The sequence below is a fragment of the Odocoileus virginianus genome, chromosome 19 (genome assembly GCF_023699985.2).
Source record: "Odocoileus virginianus isolate 20LAN1187 ecotype Illinois chromosome 19, Ovbor_1.2, whole genome shotgun sequence".
NCBI classification, from domain to species: Eukaryota; Metazoa; Chordata; class Mammalia; order Artiodactyla; family Cervidae; genus Odocoileus; species Odocoileus virginianus.
In genome coordinates this window covers 35,559,501-35,582,176 of record NC_069692.1, presented here as the reverse complement: position 1 = coordinate 35,582,176, position 22,676 = coordinate 35,559,501, and the positions used below count along the sequence as shown (strand labels likewise).

The following is a 22,676-nucleotide window of genomic DNA, read 5'->3' as shown; positions in this document are numbered from 1 at the left end:
GTGTATTAGAAGATGGTGAGCATCCTTGATCCTCTGTTTAGAAGGGAAAACTTCCCTGTGCATCGTCACTCATCCCATTAACACCTGCTCTGCTCCCCACTCCTCGTTTCCCAAGCAGCCTTCTGACATGCCAGGTTCGTTGGTGGAGTTTCAGGAAGGCCAGGTGGTCGCTGACTTGCTCTTATGCCCTTCCTCTGTTCCTTTTTGACTTTGCAGGAGTGTGGAATTTGCGCTGCCTGTCGGTCACTGAGGGGAGATGGGTGCCCTGGCTTATCTCAGTAGGATGACAGGACTTGCAAGGATATAGACACTTGTGCCTTCACAGCAGGGCGCCTGCAAAAGGCCGGTCTCAGTTTTCTCCATCAACAAAGCAGTTTGCAACCAAGCTTTAGAATAAGAGAGTAATTATAGCTGCCCTGGGCCGAGGGGGTGGAGTCGGACTGTGGGCAAAAATGCGGCTTCTTGCTTACTCAGCTTTGGCTGATGCGTTCTGTGATGAGAACATCCTCCAGTGAAAAAGAATACTTGTGAACCAAGAGAAAGGAAGAGTTACTGCTTTCGACAGGGCTTTATCTTTTGTTAGTGTTGGTTAAAAATACTCGATCACTCATCTGATCAGAACTGCTTTGTAAAGGTCATTTTAATACACATACTTGCAAGATATAAAGGCAGTTTTATGGAAGAGCGCATTCATGTGTATTCTTGGATTTGGGATAACTTCCTAATTCATATATTTTCCAGAGAATCTGTGAATATAAAATTCCTTATTGCTTTGGCATTGCTTTGGGGGTCATGTTGGGCAGTACACATACTGTGGACATATATAAGCAGAGGTGGATTTCAAAACAGCAGCTTCTATCTCCGTGTTTGAGCAACAGCAAAGGAATTTGGACCACAGCCTGAGGGCTTATCGCGTTAGGACTGTGACGTCCGCTCACACATGTCACATATTTGTGCAGTGCATCTACATAGGCTGCATACTTTGATTGAATCAAAATTTTGCATAATTTAAAATTATATACTTTTATATTTAGTATTATATATTCTATTCATAGAATAGCAATCAGTGGGGATACACTGAGAAAACCAAAAGGCGGGGACTATTTTCCATATATTTTTGAGCCAGGTTTAGTTAACAGGGGATAACCTAGAATTTAAATATATGTTCCCATTAAAAAGTGAGACAGAAGTTCAATACTCAGAGGAGCCCATTCCTCCAAAGACTTGTTCTTTACTTACAAACTCTATAATTGGCACCATTAAATCATGGTTTTTATGCAAAAATAATCCATAAATGAGAGTCATTGGAAAACATTTTCACCTATCTAAAGCAAAGCATGCATTTTTTAAAAAACAGACTTTTTTCTCTAATTTAGACAACACAGAAGTTGGGTTTGGTTTTGATTGCCTGGATTCTATCTTAAAGTAATTTTTGATGGATGAATAATGATTATATGATATAATAGAACATATTTATAATTTGAAAATGGCATTTCTGGTTCCAGCTTTTCCATTAATCAGGTGTATGAGTTAGAGTATGTCAAATAACTTGTCCGGATTTGATTTCTGTTTATAAGATTTAGAAGTTTGAACCAAACATACTCAAAAGTTTCTTCTTGCCCTGATATTTTACAATTTATTTGAGGGATTAGCATATTGCAATGTGCATTGCATTGCTAATAATTTCAAATAGAGGTGGCCAGCACCAGTCGTGGAGGGAGTAAAATGAGGACCATATATAAATAAGCCCAGTGCAGTACATGCTGCCTTGTGAAGTTTTGAGAGCTTTTAAGGGCTTTATAGGAAAGCCACAAAGATGAGATAATGAAATAGGAAGTTGAAGCCTGTGATAGATAGATCAGTCATGTCTGGCTCTCTGCAACCCCATAGACTGTAGCCTTCCAGGCTCCTCTGTCGGTGGGATTCTCCAGGCAAGAATACTGGAGTGGGTTGCTATGCCCTCCTCCAGGGCATCTTCCCAACCCAGGGATCGAACCCAGGTCTCCCACATTGCAGGAGGATTCTTTACCATCTGAACCACTGGGGAAGCCTACAGATAGACAGATATGGATATATACAGAATCTGATGTCATTGGTTCAAAAGAAATGTGAGAAATAGCCTAAGAATAGTTATAAAGAATTTTCCATTATGCCCCAAATGTGTGTTGCCTATTATGTGCTAGACATTGTTTTTATCAAGAAACTGAGAGATATGTTGACACTGGAATAAGCAGTAGCAAATGCTCCTTTGAGGAAGAAACAGTTGTCCATCAGGGCAAGATGAAATGGATTGGTTAGGCAAGGTGCTTGGGAGATCTCCTGTGGTCTTTGGACGTGGCATTCCCTGTGTTTGAGATGGTTTAGGAAACACCTCGCCTAATGCCCTGTTTCCTAAGTGCTCTTTGATCTGTCCTCCCAGCCTGAATCCTTCTGTTCTTTTCCACTGTTGCTGTCTTTGCAACCTAAGCAGGTGAGAGATAAAACTTTCACTATATGCTCCACCCCCCCCACCAATTAAAATATTCTAGAAATTAGGGTGATGGAAATGTTGGCGTGTCAGAATACTAAGATAGAATAGGATTTTCGCCTTCCCTTAGTTACGCTTTCTAGGTGTAGTATCACCAAAAGCCAAAAGTTCCTTAAGTTCCTTATATTTGCAAATATAAGCCCCCAAATACACTACGAAGCTGCCTGTGGTCTGTGTTTCATGATGCCCAGTGGTGAATCGGCCTTCTGTGTATACTGTAGCTTCTAGTGGTGGTGGCTTAGTCCTAAGTCATGTCTGATGCTGCAGCCCCCTGGACTGTAGCCTGCCAAGATCCTCTGTCCATGGGATTTCCCAGGCAAGAATACTGCAGTGGGTTACAATTTCCTTCTCCAGGGTATCTTCCCGACCCAGGGATCAAACCCAGCTCTCCTGTGTTTCAGGCTGATTTTTTACTGACTGAACCACCAGGGGAGCCCTAGTAGAGTTTCTATTCTAAACCTTAAATGGGCTCCAGGATTGCGTGTACCAGCTTGCCCTTAATTCAACATGGCAATGAATAGTGCTCCAGTGAGTTTCATGGTATAGAAGTGATTTTAAGGTAGCCCATTGGTTTGCATTTTCTTTGCCATTTCTTCCATTATCTGGATAAGTAAGAGTTATCCACGGTTTCAATGACTTTTCTCTTTTATATTGTCACCAAAGTAAAAACTGAGTACAATGACACTTTTATTATTGCAAAAGCAAAACTGCAGAGTGTTTATATGGCCTCCTTTATGCCATCAGAATCAAGTGCTGATTTATAGAGCCAAGGTCTGAAAGTATGCTGTCTTGCCCATAGTAAGATCTTCCCCATATCTAACTATAAAGGAAACACATTGTCTTACCCGTAGTATTAGCTACACAAGCCCTATATCTTTATTAAAGCATCCTACTTAAGTTTCAGTTGATTTTAAGCCTTTTAAAATTTGAAACAACAGATTTAGTTTACTCTAATCCAGCAGCAGTTTACAGTCTCATGGATGGGAATCTGTCTAAAACCTTCCTGCTCAAAATGTGGTTCTTGGACTAGCGGCATACACATCGCCTGGGAGATGGTTAGAAACGTGGACTTGCAATCCTTCTCTTCCTCCTGCTGAATCAGAATCTGTATTCTGACCAGGTAATTCATGCACATGTTAGGTTTGAGAAGCACTGGATTTAAATCTATCACTAAGACTCTATCTAGGTGAGATTGGTTTGAATTCGGCATAACTAAGTTATATTTACCTTTGATCTGGAGAAAAGATAAACCCAACAGATATGAATGACTGTGTAGTCTGAAAATATAAATAATAAATGTCTGAAAATTATATGAAAAATGTGAGAAGTTAGACATATTGGCAGTAAGTGAGAAAAAGAGCCCAGTAAATGCAGACTAAATGTGTGTGCACAAAAGTTTTCTGTAATACATCATATTTGGGGAAATGGAGCATGGACCCTCTCATGGTATTTGTGACGTAAGGGGTGATGAGTAGGCAGAAAACCAGAAATGAATCAGTGATGCGTCGCAGTGGTCACTGCTCTACTGCCCGTTTGTTTCCTTAGAGATGTTCTTAAAAGCAGAGCCTGGCTGTGGCTTATGTTCCTTTCACACAGTAAGTGACAGTGTTCCCTAGAAAGATCAAGGTAGATTGGACAGTGTTAAGAGATGGCCCGGAAGATTGATTAGGGCATGGGAAGAACTGATTTATGAGGAAGGAGAAAAGTAATTAAATGGGCAGCACTGTGCTATAAAAAGAGGCTATAGAGACATGAGCATTTATTTGGTAATTCTCCAGAGCTGTTTTCCTGTAGTATCCATGTGCAAGATGCAAAACATTAGGCTTTAAGGATTCTGAGAAGTTTGTTACAAAACAAAGCAATAGCAGCTGGAATGGCTCAAATGAGGAGCAATATGAAGGATCAGGTTTCAGGAAATTTTACCTGGTACAGGGAGTGACCTTCAGTGGGATGACTTTATCTCTGAAAACTTTTGAAAGCTCTGTGGGACAAAGGGTGGAAAATCATTTATTAAGTTGTAGAATTATCTCCGCAGGGAAATAATTGGAACCCATTTCTTGAAACTTCTAAAATTAGGGTGGAGGAAAGCCAGGATGTTGCCTGTGGGAAAACTCTGCACTTCTGGCAGAGACCTGGTGATTCATGAGTGACCTGTTTCTACTGCACTGTCTTTGATTATTACTGTCTTACTGTACACAGGTAATTTTTTTCATCAGGCTAGTGTCTTATTTAAATTAAAAAAAAAAATACTAGTTTCTGGAAAAACAGCTAAAGAGTGTCACTCATCTGCCCTCTGTGGTGTCTGCCTGTGTGGCATCTGTAGGCTGCCTGGCAGCCAATGACATTCTTTTTCCATTTCTCTTCACTCATTATTCATTAAGAGATGCAGTTTAGCATATATTGGAAGCAGATTCACTGGCTACATTCTCTTCATCTGGAAAACTAAAGACATGCCTGCAATATGCCTTGCCTTTTGGGGCCGTTTGTCAAATGGATACAAGTCAGAAATTATCTAATGCTTCAGAGAGTTTAGCAGTCCTTTTCACCAGCTCATGTTTGTCAAGGAGTAATGGTCTGAGGCCATGACATTTCCTTCTCTCTCTGTAGGCGTTTTTCTCTAGTGCAGTGAATCAGCCGAAAAAGGAAGCCCAGAACCCCAGTTCCATTGGTCAGAAAGCAAGTAAAACACAGTAAAATTATTCAGTATTCTATTTATTTTTTATGCTAATTCCTTCAGGTCCACATTTTTATTGCTTAGGAGATCTAGTTTAATATTGGTACTATTAAGAATAAAGGGCTTCCCTTGTGCCTCAGCTGGTAAAGAATCCGCCAGCAATGCGGAAGACTTGGGTTTCTATCAAATATGTTGACTGGAATTATTAGATATACTTCTTTATACTGGTGTTTGACAAACTTTGCCAAACTTAAATATTAAGTCACATTAATTAACTTACTCTAAGTGCTCCATATCATGAATTGACTTTTTATTGCTATTGTTTTCTAAACTATTATTCAGTTTTGTTATTTATGACAATGCACCTGCTTTAGTTTAAAGAAATTTTATTTTTCTGTAGCCAAAAGTTTTTACTTTTTTCCTTCTTGAAAAATTTCTAGACCTAAACAAAAAGGCTAGGATTAAATTCTGCTCTTGTGTCCATAAATACAAAGATAATTTCCTCTATATCCTCTTTTTATGAAAATAGCTCTATCAAATTGCTGTATCTTACAGTGCAAATAACAACTGTCTTCAAAATGAAAACTAATTGAGGAAAAATAAAATTGATAGATTGCAATCTTTCCTTTTCTTCTCTTGCTTCCTGACTGATACATCTACCAAAGGAGCAGGGGGAAAAAGTCCTTTTTCTTTTTAAATCATGCTACTAGTGTCATATTGATTTTCTCTCAAGTACCCCCTCTGGTCTCAGATGCTCACATATTTTCTCACATTACTGGTACTGATCCAGCACCGTGACTCACTGGTTGACATATGTTGCTTACATTGATGACATGTTCACTGTTGACATTTCCTGGTGCGGGTGAGGGTGGGGGCATCCAGCCTCTGATGCCTAAAACCCCAGAGAACAGGCTGTTGCACCACCATCTTCTCCTTTTTTGAGAAGTAATTATTGTTCACCCCCAGTGACACTGTTAAGTCTTGTCAATTTTACTTAACATTGTTCCCAATCTCTCCAACAGTGTTTTGAGTTCTTTTGTGTCTCTGCTGATGCAGAAAGGGAAAAAAAGGTCCCCCCACGGGGTGTCACAAAATGCGAGCGGTACACGGTTTGCGAGGAGAACGAGTGACCCTGAGGGCCTGAGGGAAGAGGCGGCTGCCGCTGCGCCCCCTGGCGGCGGCTCCGCCTCACCCCTGGCTCTCCGCCCCCGCCTGTGTTTCAGCTGGCCGTGCGGTGGCTGGAGCGCAGCTGCCACCACCAGTACATGGACGAGCTGCTGCAGCACGTCCGCTTCGGCCTCATGGACGTGGACACGCTGCACGCCGTGGCCCTGTCCCACCCCCTGGTCCAGGCCAGCGAGACGGCCACGGCGCTGGTCAACGAGGCCCTGCAGTACCACCAGAGCATCTACGCGCAGCCCGTGTGGCAGACCCGCAGGACCCGGCCGCGCTTCCAGTCGGACACGCTGTACATCATCGGCGGGAAGAAGCGCGAGGTCTGCAAGGTCAGGGAGCTCCGGTACTTCAACCCCGTGGACCAGGAGAACGCCCTCCTGGCTGCCGTGGCCAACTGGAGCGAGCTGGCGCCCATGCCCGTGGGGCGGAGCCACCACTGCGTGGCCGTCATGGGCGACTTCCTCTTCGTCGCGGGCGGGGAGGGGGAGCACGCCAGCGGGCGGACCTGTGCCGTGAGGACCGCCTGTCGCTACGACCCCCGCAGGAACTCCTGGGCGGAGATCGCGCCCATGAAGAACTGTCGGGAGCACTTTGTGCTGGGAGCCATGGACGAATACCTCTATGCCGTCGGGGGCAGAAACGAGCTGCGTCAGGTCCTGCCTACGGTGGAGCGGTACTGCCCCAAGAAGAACAAGTGGACGTTTGTCCAGTCCTTCGACCGCTCCCTGTCCTGTCACGCTGGCTACGTGGCCGACGGTCTTCTGTGGATATCAGGTAGAACATGCTTCACGCATGGGATTTGTTACCAAACCCTTTCATTCATAAATTGAGAAGTCAAGCTTTGGTAGTTGTGGCCACATGTGTCTGAACGACTCAGCCAAGGATGCCGTTTTAGCTAATGCACGTTCATTTACCGGGCACCCGTTTCTGCAGAGAGCCGTGTAAGGGGAAGTAACTGACCCTTCTGTGACTTTCTGAGTGATTCTCCTTGTGGTCCTTTGCTGTTCCTCTCACCTTGGGCTGTCTGAGGAGGAGCCAGTCTATCAAAGGCAGGGCAGGTGAAGAGAAGCCCAGGTAGTCCGTGTGGATGGGTGTGGCGGTGGGAGAGATCCAGGTCAGCCGTTGCTGTGCGCTGAGGGAAGAGGTTTAAATTATTCGCTAAAATAACACCTCCCCTTTATCTGTGAATTATAGTATCTTCCTAATTATTTGGGGGTTCTGATTATTTTACTTCTTTTTGCATTTGATTTTTTTGGAAGGTGATATAATGAATCCCAGCTCCTATAACCCAGCTTCAGCAGGTACCTGCTCGGGGCCAGTCTTGGCTCATTCACACCCCCATGCCACTTCCAGCTTCTCATGCCTTTGCATTGCTACAGAAGGAACCTGTGAGGCATGTGTTATTAACATCACATTATCAACTTGTGTTTCCAATCCTGTTATTGAAAAGAACCTCATATGTACTCCTTTGAAAGCTTTGCCTATTAGGGAAGAAAGTTGCATCTCCTCTCAGTTGGAGGATAGTCATTTTGTGACCCAGATGGAGCTTATTAGGTTTCTGTGTCAAGGACAAAGAGGAATAGTCAAATCAAATAAATACCAAGAGTAACTTAGAGGTATTTGTACTTGGAAGAAACAATCACTTTTAAGTACACTAGTGAAGACTTCTCAGTTTCCTTCAGTAATCTTCTCTAGTTTAAAATCTGCTCCAACAAAATACTCCCTTGCATTTAAAATAAATTCACTGGACTCTGCCCATTTTTCCTTCTGCTATCTTCAGTAACTAGGGAGACAGTAGTCTTGGTGTCTCTGGGTAGTGCCTCAGTTATTGGCAATTCACTGATTTTTATTGAATAAACCTGGCTCTTGTCTGGATTTAATTGCTCAATAATTAATGATGAAGATTGAGGCCAAGGAAGAGGGTAAATGAGGATAAATTACTGGTCTTGTATACCAAATCAACATTAGATATGAGTGTGTATGCTGTTATATGTCGATACAGATAAGACCTCATTTATCTGGTGACTTACTCCTTTTTCTTTAAGTATATATTTCAGCAGTTAAGGAAGAAAGCCGCCAGGACTATATCCTGTTAGATTTGTTGAAGAAACCTTAAACTTGGCTACAGGAGAGTCAGGCCATTAGGAAGAACGGATCTGTACTTCACTTAGATAACAAATCAATTATGGATTTGTAAAATCAGTGTGCTTTATGTTGTCTTCCAACTTAGCATTCCTTCTGCTGACTCATTCAGCTTTCACCTATGGCTAAGGTATTGCATTCCTAAATGCATTGCCTTTTCTAAATTTTGTATAAACATCTCATAATTTAATGATTATTCCTTATTTTTAATTTTGGATATAAAACTTTTAAAAAAATGCTGGAGTTTCCCTTACATAGTCTTAGAGGTATAACTACTTAACACTTTCTTGAGTGAGGCCTTAAGAAAGCAGAGAAGCTTATCTTAGCCTAAATCTAGGTCTCTCAACCAGGTACCTAGCTGACTTCTCTCTCCATGTGGGTCTGTATGTTTCCTTTTCCATTTTATTAAATGTATCAGTTTATTTCAGTTCCTGCTGCTCTATCACTTTGTTTTTTCGCTATTATGAAAGGAAATAACTTCCTTTGTTCTCTTTTTGCACTAATATATTCTGCCTGTGTTAACCATACTGAATGAAAACAATCACAGTTTTCTCAGGTTTGTTTCTCCCTACTGTGTACTTGAGATGAAAAGCTTACTTCCCTGTGTACGGTACAATACCTTTAATTGGAAAGAAGAGGAAATCACCAGTGACATTTCTAATACCTTCAGTCGTCTGCCTATTTCCTCAGACCCAGCTTATAATAAATCAGTTGTGAATCTAACCATGGATAGGAAAGGGTTGCTAGGGGTCCTTTAAAAAAAAAAAAAAAGGTATATCTAGTTCACCCTGACTGTCTCTGATTTAGAAGTGTTACCCTGATTTCTTTTTGGAGTAGATAAAAATATTTCGGGCTATTCCTTGTCCTTTACCAAATAATTAATTTTTTCCAGTTTAACTGATGGTGGATTGGGTCACTGGCATCCTTCTGGTATTTTGTAAACTTTGCCTGAGGTGACGTGGATTTTAGGGGCTTATTTTTGTTCCATAGAACACAAAATGAATGCCTTTTTAGAGATTCAGTATTTCCCGTGTGCTCACTCTCTCCTCTCTCCCCTTCACTGTCCGTTTTAGGGTCAGGATGCCTGGAAACCTGCCCCTGGTTTTTAAAATGAGACAAACAAAAAATAAAATGAGACAAGCAGAGATGAATTCAGAAAATCAGGCTGCGTAGATATGCCCATTAGCATGTGATTTAAGATGTTAGAGACAGATTTTACAGGCTCCTCTATCATATGACATCGTGACCCAGTTCACAAACGCGCACATCATTTCTACTTGAAATTCACAATCCTGGAGTAAAGTAAGCGTTAAGTATCCTGCTGTTGTACTTTTTAGAGGCATGTTCTCCATTGTAAGAGATTGTGAACTACTGAAAAGATCCTTTTTCGTGTGAGTGAAAGTGAATCGCGAACTCATCTTGCAGAATAACTTACTTTTCATTTTTGTCAAATGGCAGCAGGATAATGGGACGCCAACCACAAAATTAGCACCTTAAAACTACAAAGACAAGACAGATGGTGCTGCATTTCCTCAAAAGTGGCACTTAGTGCTATCTCCATTCTCTCAGCAAATGGTCTATCCTTATTAAGTCAGTGCTGGATCAGGGATACATAAGATTAAATCCGCAGACACACTTCCTGCCCTCTAGGAGTGGACAATCAAAGAGTTTTTTCAGCTCTTTCATTCGTGAAAGAACATTTGCTAGGGCTTCTTTAACTCCCTAGAATATATGTTTATTTTCATCTTGATTAAATTTAGATGAAGTTTGCATTTGCCCCATTTAAAGTAACTTTTATTTATTCAAACCCACTATAGGGACTTTAATTTTTCTGGTATTCATTATAATTAGAACAATATAAAATATAGTCAGCATTTTGAAAATGCCACAGCTATAGCTTTAATGTACAAATATTACTGCATCTAAAGAAACTGTATACAAAACACGGGACAAGCAGGGGACATGCCTGAGGCTGGTTGTGTGAACTGAGGTCTCAGACCGAGGGCTCACGCACGTGTGAAACTTGCTCCGCTCTTTGCCAACCAGCAAACTGAGCAAGTTTCCTCGCCTCCCTGAGTCTGGTTCAAGGCTAGTGCTGCAGCCACGAAGACGCAAAGGCAGGTCCCACGCTGGGCTCACAGGTTTTAAATGGATGATTACGGTGTCGTGTGATGTGTGTGTGACGAGAGATGTCTTCCCAAGATGCAGAATTAGCGTGAAGCAGGCAGTGGCCAGTGTAGGGGAGCCAGAGGCTTCGTGGAGTTTGTGGCGCCCGCAGCCTCACTTAACCCCAGGTCCCTTGGCTGCTTCCTACTTGCCGTTAACCCCTCCCTGTGTCAGGCTTGGGCTTCACGGCCCAACCGTTTCCATAACTCTCTCAGCCTCTGGCAGGCACCCAGGGCTGGAAAACCCTGTGGTCCACTTCGTACGTGGACCTGGGCAGCCGAGCTCGCTGGGAGGAGGCCAACTAAGGGGGCTTGGTATAGCTATCTGCTCAGCCCCCAAGTCCTCGCTGTACCCCACCACTAGGGTCCCATCTACCCTCCGCTAGCTTCCTGCCTCCTGTTTCGCAGAGCAAACGGAAGTGAGGAGGTTCTCGCAGCAAATTAAGTATGAGAAGGTGGTGAAGAGTGCGATCAGCCAGAGGAGCGGAGATGGTCTAGAAGGGGCAGAAGGTTGGGAAACACTGGCGAGGAGCATGCAAAGGAAGGAGAATGAAGGAAGGAGCCTGAGAATGGGGATGGCAAGGCCGGAGGAGGAGGTGCATCCCAGAGAGCAAAGCCGGAGCAGAAGGGTGGCCGAGAGGCGGCCAAGTCCAGAATGTTGCCTCTGCATTTTTCAGCCAGGAACTACTTGGTGGTTTTATTGGAAGCAGTTTCAGGAGAATGAGAGAAGGTGGAAGCTCGAATGCAGTGGTCAAAGGTGTGGATGGGGAGTGAAGACGTGAAAGCTGCAAGTATAGGCCACCTTTGCACAACGCTGGGATTTCATCAAAACTTGACTCCCTGAACTTGAGCCTTCCCCTCAACTTTCCTATTACCATGCTCCATCCTGCAGGGCGACGTGGTGCTGTGCTAGGTACACACATACTTCAGGCTGCGTGACAGCTGCACTTCCCATTATACGTTAATAGCATTTTGGCTTTAGGAAGAATAAAGGAGGAAAGACAGGTTTGGCTGAGAGAATGGAGATAGCTAGAGGAAAAAAAATCTAGGTCAAAGAAGGGAACTTTTTTTGAGGAATGAATGCATTAAGCAAATTTATAGCTGAGCGGAAGGACAGAGTGAATTTGAAGTGAAGGACTAGGGGCATCTTCTGGTTTGTAAGTGCTGAGAGCAGCTCGTAGGTACCAGGAATAAGTGTGGGGGATACAGGATTGACTGCAGACACACGGTCCCAGACAGGACAGTGGGCCTTAGGCAGGGCTCAGGCTTGGACAGGAGAGAGACCCCTCCCCCCCCACCCCCCCCACCCCCACCCCCACCCCCCCCCCCCCCCGCTCCAGGGCAGGATGCAAGCTGGGTCGTGCCATTTCAGGGTCCGGAAGAGGGCCTGAGGGCAGCGGACTTGGGGAAAGTTTCTGAGAGGAAACAGAGGGAACTAACATGTTCCTACAAACTGTGTCAGAACCCATGCTGAATGAGAAAGCACAAAGTTATGGTAGCCCAGTATGCAGATTTCTGTTGTTTTTTGGTGGTGCTCAGCAGAGTGATGAGGGCAAATCCTCAAATTCACTCACAATGGGAAGTTTTCAGACTGGGAATGGCCCAGAGGATCTACTGGGAGAGTTCAGCATGCTGGGATCCCAGTTAGGTGGGGTCCAGGGCCTCAGGTTTGCTTGAGGGAGAAATAAGTTTGCTGTGATGTGGAATGACTGCCTAAGAGGCTGTTTTTTGCTCCTGAGGAGGAGTTTGGAGCTTGATAGCTTGACATTCCCAGAGAAGGCAATGGCACCCCACTCCAGTACTCTTGCCAGGAAACTCCCATGGATGGAGGAGCCTGGTGGGCTGCGGTCCATGGGGTCGTGAAGAGTTGGACACGACTGAGCGCCTTCACTTTCACTTTTCACTTTCACACATTGGAGAAGGAAATGGCAACCCACTCCAGTGTTCTTGCCTGGAGAATCCCAGAGACGGGGGAGCCCGGTGGGCTGCCATCTGTGGGGTCACACAGGGTCGGACACAACTGAAGCGACTTAGCAGCAGCAGCAGCAGCTTGACATTCCACTTAAAAATTCCTGAAAGTGTTAGTCACTCAGTAGTGGTATCTAACTCTTTGCAACCCCATGGACTGTAACCCTCCAGGCTTCTCTGTCCATGGGATTTCCCAGGCAAGAATACTGGAGTGGGCTGTCATTTCCTTCTCCAGGAGATCTTCCCGACCCAGGGATCAAACTAAATCTCCTGCATTCCTGGCAGATTCTTTACCCTCAGTTTCTAGTAAGCTGGAATTCCACAAAGAATGAAATAATCTTTTTGTTGTTTTAGGTCCTAGCAGCTAGCTGGTCCCAGCAGTTACTTTTTCTTCTGTTGTTTCCACTCCCCCCACCCCACCCCCCAATTATGCTCCAGACTTTACTACTTCCCATCTGAAAGAGATTAAAACAAAACCATTACAGTATTATACTGAGATGGAAGCCGAACAGAAATGAACCATTCTACAATGCTTTTAAAAGACTAAATGGTTCAAAGAAAGCAATCAGATCACCTACACATTCTCCAAAATAATCACCAAAGCTTTCATCCTAAACTGACTTCCTTTTATTCTGAAGCAGCATTTGGTTTCCCCTCACATTGCTTCTGAAGAAATGAGGCTTAAAGAGGTTAAGTGGTTTTTTTGGATAACACAGTGATTATTTGGCAAAGAAGGAATTTGATTTCTGTGTCTCTGGTTTTTGAAAACCATAGTTTTCCCATGAAACCACACAAATCAGTTACAAAAAAGAAAGATCTCAAAAATAGATGCTTACATTGTAAAAAGAACTTCCAAATGGCATGACTGAAAGTTAATGATACACAGAATAGTTCATACCTGGACATTTGTGTAGGATCAATGATCATTTGATTGTCTTTAATTAACTGACCATCTTAGGGCACAGAGTTGACCTATATTATGTCTTTCTTTTTGTGTTTCTATAGTTTAGATTCTGAAACAGAAATGATGTTAAAATGTAGGAAGGAGCAGTGATAATATGGACTACTCTAAAGTATCAATACATTGGCTTAGATTAGAACATTGTTTTCTGAAAGGATTACATATTATAATATAGTAGCCTAATGGCCTTTCAAATTGGTAGCTTAAGTAGGTAAAAAAAAAAAAAAAAACAGCCATTGGTTCCATTTCTTTCATGGCGAGAACAGTCTTTGTTCAGATGATCAATTTGTGTCTGTCTAGATGAATTTAGAAAAAGAAAGTAGAAAAAAGAGTAAGCTGAATTGTTCTACCTAAGAATATGAGAAATATGTCATTTTTCTTTATGCCTAAGAGGAGAGAAGAAGAGTAAAGCTATTGGCTGGGCCAAAAAATTTGTTCGATTTTAAGTGAAAATACATATTTTTCATTTTCACTAGGAACCTGATTGAAAAACCTATTCACTAACCAAACAAACTTTTTGGCCACCCCAAAACATTATAGAAATAGGGAATTGGTTGAAGAGTTTGTGTAATAGCAGGAAAAAGGTAAAAGATTCAAGAAGAACACAGCAAAACCAGGACACTAGAGACAGGCAGTAGTGACCTTTAGAGTTTAATCCTGCTAGGAAGCTGCAGAATCTTTGGAGGCAGGATTCCAGCTTCCTACAGAATGAGGAATTGGAGTTAGAGTGGATTTTATTGAGATTTTAAAGGTCAGCTGACATCTGCATTGTAGTAGATGTTACCATCACTTATTATTTCACTTAGTTAAAATAAAACATGTTGCATACTTTACATATTTGGGTTACACATTTATATCTGCTCACTGTAGGTAACATATATATATATATAAAATTTATATTTTCAAGTGCATCAATCTTATCGTTATAGGTTATAAATTTGAGACTTTCTTTGCAGGGGTTCGAATGTATTAATTACCTATCCATTTGTGTGGTTTCCTCAAGTGTGACAGAAATAATATGGATTCTAGTCTTAATTTAATGCATGGATTAAGGATGCTTCTATTCAAGATGCTAATTTAGTGGAAAGATTCTTGGCTTTAATTGTTTATGTGGCAGTATTAACACTCCCAAAATATGGGCAGTATAATATCATGTAAAAAATAAGATAATAAAATGTTTATTTTTGCATTCATTATAAATATTCTCATGGTATCCCTTTATCAAGGAATATTAATGAGTTTGGCTCTTTTAAAAAACAACTTATATGAACTTAAATAATGCCAGTTTATTCTTTTGATAATTAGACTATGAGTGTGAAGTTTTTAAAAATCTTTTGCAAATTGGACCAAGTTTACATACAGAGCAGAAGCTAAAACTGTTAAAAAGGAAAAAGTCTTTGATGCCCTTATAAACCGGTCAGTAATTCTGGTTATTAGAAAAAAGAACTATAAGGAATCTATTTCAGGCTGCAAAATTCATTCATTTATTAGTTCAGTATTCCATATTTAGGTTACTTTTTCAGTATTCCATATATACTCATTTGTACCTTTAATGAAAATGGTAAGAAACCTTTGTGAACAAACTACTACAATATCGTGGTGAACTTGGCTGCTATTCCAGGCACTCTGATTCATCTGAAACCCGAGAGAGAGCTTTCGTCTGTCTTGCATCTGAGGAACCTGGGCTCGGCCGCTCAGTGGCTCAGCCAAGAAGACAGTCATGAAAGAGCTGTCGGGGTCACACCTGACACCGCTTGTGCGGAAACGCTCCCTCCCCTACCCCCGGGTTACTGTGAAGCTGGCACTGCAGGCCTTCAAGAGAATTGCAAAGAACTCTAGATGGTTTTCCACAATCTTGAACTGGCTGACTGAATTCCAGCCTGGAGCATCTTCCCCAAGAGCATTGTTGTTGTTCAGTTGCTAAGTAATTCCAACTCTTTGAGACCTCATGGACTGTAGCTTGCCAGGCTTCCCTGTCCTTCACTATCTTTGCTCAAGTTCTCAAAACATTTTTGAGCAAAGATAGACAAGAGTAAAACATTTCTCTTACGCTTCCCTATTCAACTTCCCACAAAACGTTGTGACAAATGGATGAGTGCATGCCAGGGAGAAGATGCCAGGTGACTGCCAAACAAACAGCCTTTGTCTCCACTACTGCGAGCTCACTACTCCTAAATTCGTTGTGCTTGAAAGCAACAACTCACCAATGCTGACAGTGTCTGTAAAATAGTGTGGGTCAATATATGTTAGTCAGGTTAGGTCAAGTCTGTTGGCCCTGCTTTTTTTTTTTTTTTCAGGGATCTCCGTTGCTAAGTAGAGAGTACTGAAGTCTTTGGCAGGAATCTGTGGTACCTAATGTGGTGGGAGTACCCCTGCTGGAACAGAGCAGGGTGCAAAGAACTGGATGTGTCCGTGCTCTTAGCTGGAACCAAGACTGCCAGGAGAAGTATCGGCAACCTCAGATACGCAGATGACACCACCCTAATAGCAGAAAGTGAAGAGAAACCAAAGAGCCTCTTGATGAAGGTGAAAGAGGAGAGTGAAAAAGTTGGCTTAAAACTCAACGTTCAAAAAAAGAAGATCATGACATCCGGTCCCATCACTTCATGGCAAATAGATGGAGGAAAAGTAGAAACAGTGACATTTTCTTTTCTTGGGCTCCAAAATCACTGCAGATGGTGACTGCAGCCATGAAATTAAAAGACGCTTGCTCCTTGGAAGAAAATCTATGACAAACCTAGACAGTATATTAAAAAGCAGAGACATTACTTTGCCAACAAAGGTCCACCTAGTCAAAGCTATGGTTTTTCCAGTAGTCATGTATGGTTACGAGAGGTGTGCTATAAAGAAGGCTGAATGCCAAAGAATTGATGCTTTCGAATTGTGGTGTTGAAGAAGACTCTCAAGAGTCCCTTGGAGAGCAAGGAGATCAAAGCAGTCAACCCTAAAGGAAATCAACCTGAATAGTCATTGGAAGGACTGATGCTGAAGCTTCAATGCTTTGGCCACCTGATGCAAAGAGCTGACTCATTGGAGAAGACTCTGATGTTGGGAAAGATTGAGGGCAGGAAGGGAAGGGGGTGACAAAGGATGAGGTGGTTGGATGGCATCACTGGCTCAATGGACATGAATTTGAGCATACTCCAAATTTGAGCAATTTGAGCAAAGATAGTGGGGGGAAAAAAAAAAGGCAGAGCCAACAGACTTGACCTAACCTGACTGACATATATTGACCCACACTATTTTACAGACACTGTCAGCATTGGTGAGTTGTTGCTTTCGAGCACAACGAATTTAGGAGTAGTGAGCTCGCAGTAGTGGAGACAAAGGCTGTTTGTTTGGCAGTCACCTGTCGTCTTCTCCCTGGCATGCACTCATCCATTTGTCACAACGTTTTGTGGGAAGTTGAACAGGAAAGTGTAAGAAAAATGTTTTACTCTTGTCGTGATGATAGAAAGCATTTCTCACTGCTGGTAGCATGTTGGTAACTTTTCATTTCCTTCTGGCAGTTTTTAAAGACTTATTTGACTTTGAGGGAACCTGCCGTATATCTTTAAGTCACAGTTCAAAAGTATAAGACAGGGTTGTTCATTTTCAATTTTGGCTGAAAAGTCTTAACTTTGACTCTGGCACTTCAAAGTTAGGGAAAACTTGGCTTTAAAAATGGTTGCTGATACGAGATGGCATATTTAATGACAGATGTATCTATAGAAAGCTGTTAAGATGCAGATTATCCCCCCTGGGGTGGGGGAGGGAGATCAAAACTGCCAATCTATAAAATATACTCAATAGAGGGAGGCATGGAATCTATCTTTGCAAGTGCTTTGATTTCAGGGGACAGTATAGCAGCATGTGGCATCATAACCCAGAGCAGACAAATCAGCTGGATGACTTTCAGAGCCAGGAATACTGCTGCAGGCAAGGGTACTCCAGTCTAGGAGAAATTAAAACATATAGAGACTGTTATTAATTCCATATCTATTTTTGTATAGTCAAATCTGTATGCAAATCCTTAGCATCTCATTTCAGAAGATTAATCTAAAAGTGAAGAGTGTTATGTGAAGGGAATGTAATGATAAAGCTCTGAAAATGAGTAATACTGCTAGAGAAATGTGGGCTGCAAACTTGGATGCTTTTTTAAAATTTATTTTTTGTACTGAGAAGAAATGCTTTTTATTTATATGCTCATTTGTAAGTTGTTTCAAAGGGGGAAAGCAATAGAACCAATTCTTAAGGTTTTCCCCTTGCCACCCTGACTTGGCAAAAGTTACAGCACTCGGCTTTTTAAGCACCTCCTGTGGTTTAACATTCTAGAAGTAATCAACCAAGTAACTAACTAGGACTTTTATTCTTACCCCCAACTAGTAACCCAATATCTCATTTCTAAACATTGTCATAAGAGTGAAAATTTGTATGTAAGGGTAAGGAATCTAATTACTGGGCGCAGATTAAGGGGGAAAATTGTATTATAAAGGCATCTGAGGAAGACAATAAACAGTAATTCTGAAAAGCAGGAAGATAAGTGGTGGTGTGCCCTGCTTGGGAGAGAGGGTGCAGTGGCTGCATTCTAATCCATTGGTTGTACATTTAATCTATAATGGGCAGAGTCTGATATGTATTGTAGTGTAAATATCTTCAAATGGTGTCATAAACAGATAGTTTACTGCAGTAGATATTAATTCTGTCTCATATTTCTAAAACAAGTAGAGAAGCTGTCAGAGTTTTGAAATAATGTGGGGGGAGTTCACCTTCTGTTCCCTCTCATTTGGAGAAATGATTATAGGCAAGCTGGACATTAATCTGGAGGTTATGGGCCAGATCAAAAGCACTTGGCAATCATTTTAACCCTGAAGACTTGTGAGGTCTCAATAGATTTGATTACTTTTCTGTAGTTAGGCTGAGAAAGAATTATTGGACATTCAATTTTTAATCAGATAAAATAAAGGAAGGTTGAGGGGAAAGCAAACATCCCTCTGTATTTGACATATGTTTTGACTCTACATAGGTATTTCAGCCTCAGCTTTCTTAAGTGTATTATCTTTTTCTTTGATTTCATCTTTAAAAATGAGACATTCAGTGAGAAATCCAGAGAAGACTGTTTGAGGGCAGGAAGCTCATTTCTCTCTGTTCTTTGTGGATTTCTTCTGCAGACAAACCACTTTGCTTGATCTTGAAAGTGGTTGCAAGCTTCAGAGAGAACTTATAAAAAAAAGCCTTCCAGTTAATAGTAGCTATGGTCAGTTACATGAAAGATACACTCTCCTTACAGGGATTAAGACAGTAATGGTTGGCCTGGGCTGTTTCCTCTCCTTTATATATCCATTAGTATTGGTTGATTATTCCACTTTTGTTAAGCTGATGCACTAATTCTGTGGTGGTTGGTTGATTTGACTTCTGGCCATGGAGTTGACAGTCATGACCTATCCAAAGTATTTGAACTACCAAAGCAAAAATTTTACTGGACAAAGTTGAACAGACAAGGGAGACTTGATCCAAGACTATTGCACTAGGGGAAGGAGATTAGAATGCAGTCTGAAGTCAACTCCTCTGAAAAACAATAGGGTTTTAAACATTGGGGTGAACTAGATGAAATATACCGAAGTACTTTTGGAGGAAGGTTGATCCGTGTGATGTGTTGAGCACATTCAGTTACCCTGAATCTGTAAATGTTTTTCTGTGTGGTTTGGTCATTTGTGTCTCCTGATTTGCATCCTTCAGAATTAGGCTCCTAGCCTCCATAGAAACTGAGAGATGGGAACATTATCTTCCTTGATGATAATATCTCAATGGGATGGCTCCCAGGTCTTCGAGGAAGATATTCCTGGGTTGTTAAACTTGTAGGAAGCTTCATAAATGATTTATGTCATTCCCCTTACTTCATCTCATCAAGTAGGTTATATCATCCACACCATCATCATCAGAAGTACAGTACAATAAGGTACTTTGAGAAGGAGTCCACATTTATGTAACTTTTATTAGAGTATATTTTTATAATTGTTCAAATTCATTATTAGTTATTGTTGTTAATCTCTTACTGTGCCTAATTTGTAAGTTAAACTTTATCATAGGTATATGTAAATATAGGAAAAACAAAGTACATACAGTATTTGGTGTCATCCTACACTTTCAGGCATCCACTGCAGATCTTGGAATGTATCCCTCAGAGATAAGGGGGGGATTATTATTCAGAGTTAAATTAAATTCATATTAAGTTTAAAGTAAAGGATTTCTTTTTTCTGTTCAATGTGACTACTGGAAAAATTAAAATTGCATATGTGACTCCTGTTTGTGGTGCTTATTCTATTGGACAGCACTGGCTCTAGATCTCTTTTGATAAGTAATGTGTTTTTTTAGAGATGGTTCTTCCAAAGAGACATCAGGATATCACTGTGTCAGGACTTCCCCGGCAGTCCAATGGTTAAGACTTTGTCTTCCAATGCAGGGGATATGGGTTCGATCCCTGGTTGGGGAGCTAAGATCCTGCATGCCTCTGGGCCACAAAGCCAAAAAATGTAAAACAGAAGCAATATTGTAACAGATTCAATAAAGACTTTAAAAGTGATCCACATCAAAAAGTCTTAAAAAAAAGAAGATATTACTGTTCACTGTGTTAGCACACCTAAGACTAAGCTATAAGATGACCAAGTTAGCCAAGGACAAGAGTTTTCCATATAACTATGTCCCTGGCATAAATAGTGTAGAGATTTATGTTAAGTGTGCTATGCTTGCTCCCACTCCCTCACCATATTTTGCTCCTCATTCTGGCCATGCAGAGCAGCTTGCCAGAATTGGGCGCCTCGTGGTAATCTCAGCGTACTTGTTGCTTGCTGTCAACTGGATTGCTTCTGAACTGTTTCTTGAAAACGAAACTGCTTCAACAATAAGCTTAACTATGTCATGGGTTTACCATGAGGGTGTACAAACAGATCCTCAGCAGTAGCTAATTTTGCTTTAATTGTATCTCATTCTTATGTTGGACTATCCCATTTCTTATTCATGAAAGCGCTAACACGTGCTAATCCATTACAGGTGGAGTAACTAACACGGCACAATATCAGAACAGACTAATGGTATATGAACCTAACCAGGTAAGACTCATCTAAGAAAAGTTCATTACCTTAATTAAAATGAATTTTTAAAGATTCCTTCAGTAATTAGGAGTTGGAATGCCAAGTCTATACGCACACATGCATCTTAAACTTATATACAGAAAAGGAAGCATCTTGATAAACTGCTTTTGGGTTGCTTTTTTTTTTCCCCCTTACAAAACATGAAATCTCAGCTCTTTTTGTTTTATGCTCTACTCAATGCTTAACTCTTTCAGAGTTTGCATAATGTAGGAAAGAGGGAAAATATGTTGATGAGTTAAATGCCCTTATTTCCATTTATCTCAAGTGTCTTTGAGATTTCCTAAGAAAGGATTTGCATTGTCCTGTTGCTGCAGCCTTTGAGAAGGCTTGTCATTCTAGGAGGGGAGCACGCTTATGGTTTTGTTATTCCCAAATAAACAGTAACTTTTATTTAACCCTGTATAGTCAGCATATCCCAGGGCATTGCGAAGGATAAATCTGAAGGAGAAGTATCTGAAGAGTTGGAGTATGTTTTTCATCTAAGAGCTGGGCCTGGACTGGGCACACTGGGATGGTGCCTGTCCCTTCTGCCCACTTCTCATGCACATTTCATGACTTCTTTCCCCATAAAAGAAGAACTATTTTTCTTTCTCTTCTACCAAAGTATCTGTAACTGTGACACATGTTTGCTGAATTTTGCCATTTCTGTGATTTTGGTAATGTAAGTATTTTTCCTGGTTATGACAATATTCCAAAATGATTTGGAGGTCAAATCTTCATCAGCTGAAGATAATGGAACTGGGAAACAACAGGTTGGCTTTGACAGTCTAGGTCGGGATTAGCCATCAAATAAATGTTCAGAGTGACCTCAGTCTATTTTGTATCTTAATTTTTACAATTCCTTGATTCTGAGTGTAACAAAAGTATTTCTGTCTTTGCAAGTGTGTTTCCTGGTGTCATTAGAAGCTGTCGATTTGGGAGACCATGTGTTCCTGGGCTGGGTGTCTCAAGGGGGATCATTAATTACAGTTGCTTGAGTTTGGTGCACATGTGGTTAAAGAGGAAGAAGGTGTTAACATTTCTCAAATGAGTTCTGTTTCATGTTTGTACACACATGCTCTTTTTTAAAATTCTGCTGGCATATTATTTACGGTGGGTACTGGCAAACATCACATCTGCTTGCATCTTGCTCAGAATCTCAATAACTCTATCATCCAGCCCTGGTGCTTATTTCTCTTCTAGGCCTTTGTGGAAAGTCAGTAATGCCTGCCATCTGCCACAGAGCACATCGCTGCCTGCCAGACAGGCAGGCCGGGCTGACCCCTGCTTCCTCAGCACTGATTAGTATTCACACGCTAGCTTATTAGGGATGACCCCACCAGGCCTCTCTGTTTCTCTGCCTTTGCAGCGGTTGGCGGCTCACCTGGAAGGCACGGCAGTGAAGGAAGCTAAAGATATAATCAGGGGATGCAGGCAGGCTTTGCAAACCAGATGGCATCCATAGTCCTGTGGCAGGGGACTGGACTGCCAGTGCAAGCATTGCTTCCTCGTACTGTGGCGCGTTGCCTCATAGAAAGCACCTACAGAAAGCACCATCAGTGTCTGGAGTTAAATCCACTCGTGTAATGTATTAAAGGTAGCTCTTAGAATATCTAAAAGAAAGGTTTAACTGTTTTATTAAAGATAAAATTAATTGGAAGGAGAGTCTAATTACGACATGTTTAAAATCTGGGGGAGCAGATGAATGCAAGCTTTAAACAATTGGACAAACCACTTTCTTTTTTCTTGTGAGTATACCTTTAAAAGAGAAATTAGAAATGAGCCAGTCAGTATGCCGTTAGTGAATGGACCAATATTTATACAAAACTTTTTTTTTCCTTTCTGATTCTGCCTTTATACCTCTGTGAACTGGTGAAATTGTATGTATTCAAAACATCATGATTTTTCTGGTCGAAACCCACATTTATCTTGGCAAAAAGAAATTATCTGTGTT

At 41.5% G+C, this 22,676-nt stretch overlaps 1 protein-coding gene across 12 annotated transcripts in view; it reads left to right on the top strand.

The window, feature by feature from the left end:
• KLHL32 (kelch like family member 32) overlaps positions 1–22,676 on the top strand; it is a 209,316-nt gene that overhangs the window by 167,222 nt on the left and 19,418 nt on the right. For 8 of the 12 annotated variants that reach the window (XM_070450085.1, XM_070450089.1, XM_070450086.1 and 5 more), the window contains 2 exons: positions 6,425–7,151; positions 20,643–20,701. The exons of 1 other annotated variant lie outside the window; for it this stretch is intronic. In XM_070450085.1, coding sequence (XP_070306186.1) covers positions 6,425–7,151; positions 20,643–20,701 — 786 coding nt within the window. Of the gene's footprint in view, positions 1–6,424; positions 7,152–20,642; positions 20,702–22,676 lie in introns of those variants that run through there. 3 more of the 12 variants (XM_070450092.1, XM_070450093.1, XM_070450091.1) reach the window with 2 other exon arrangements.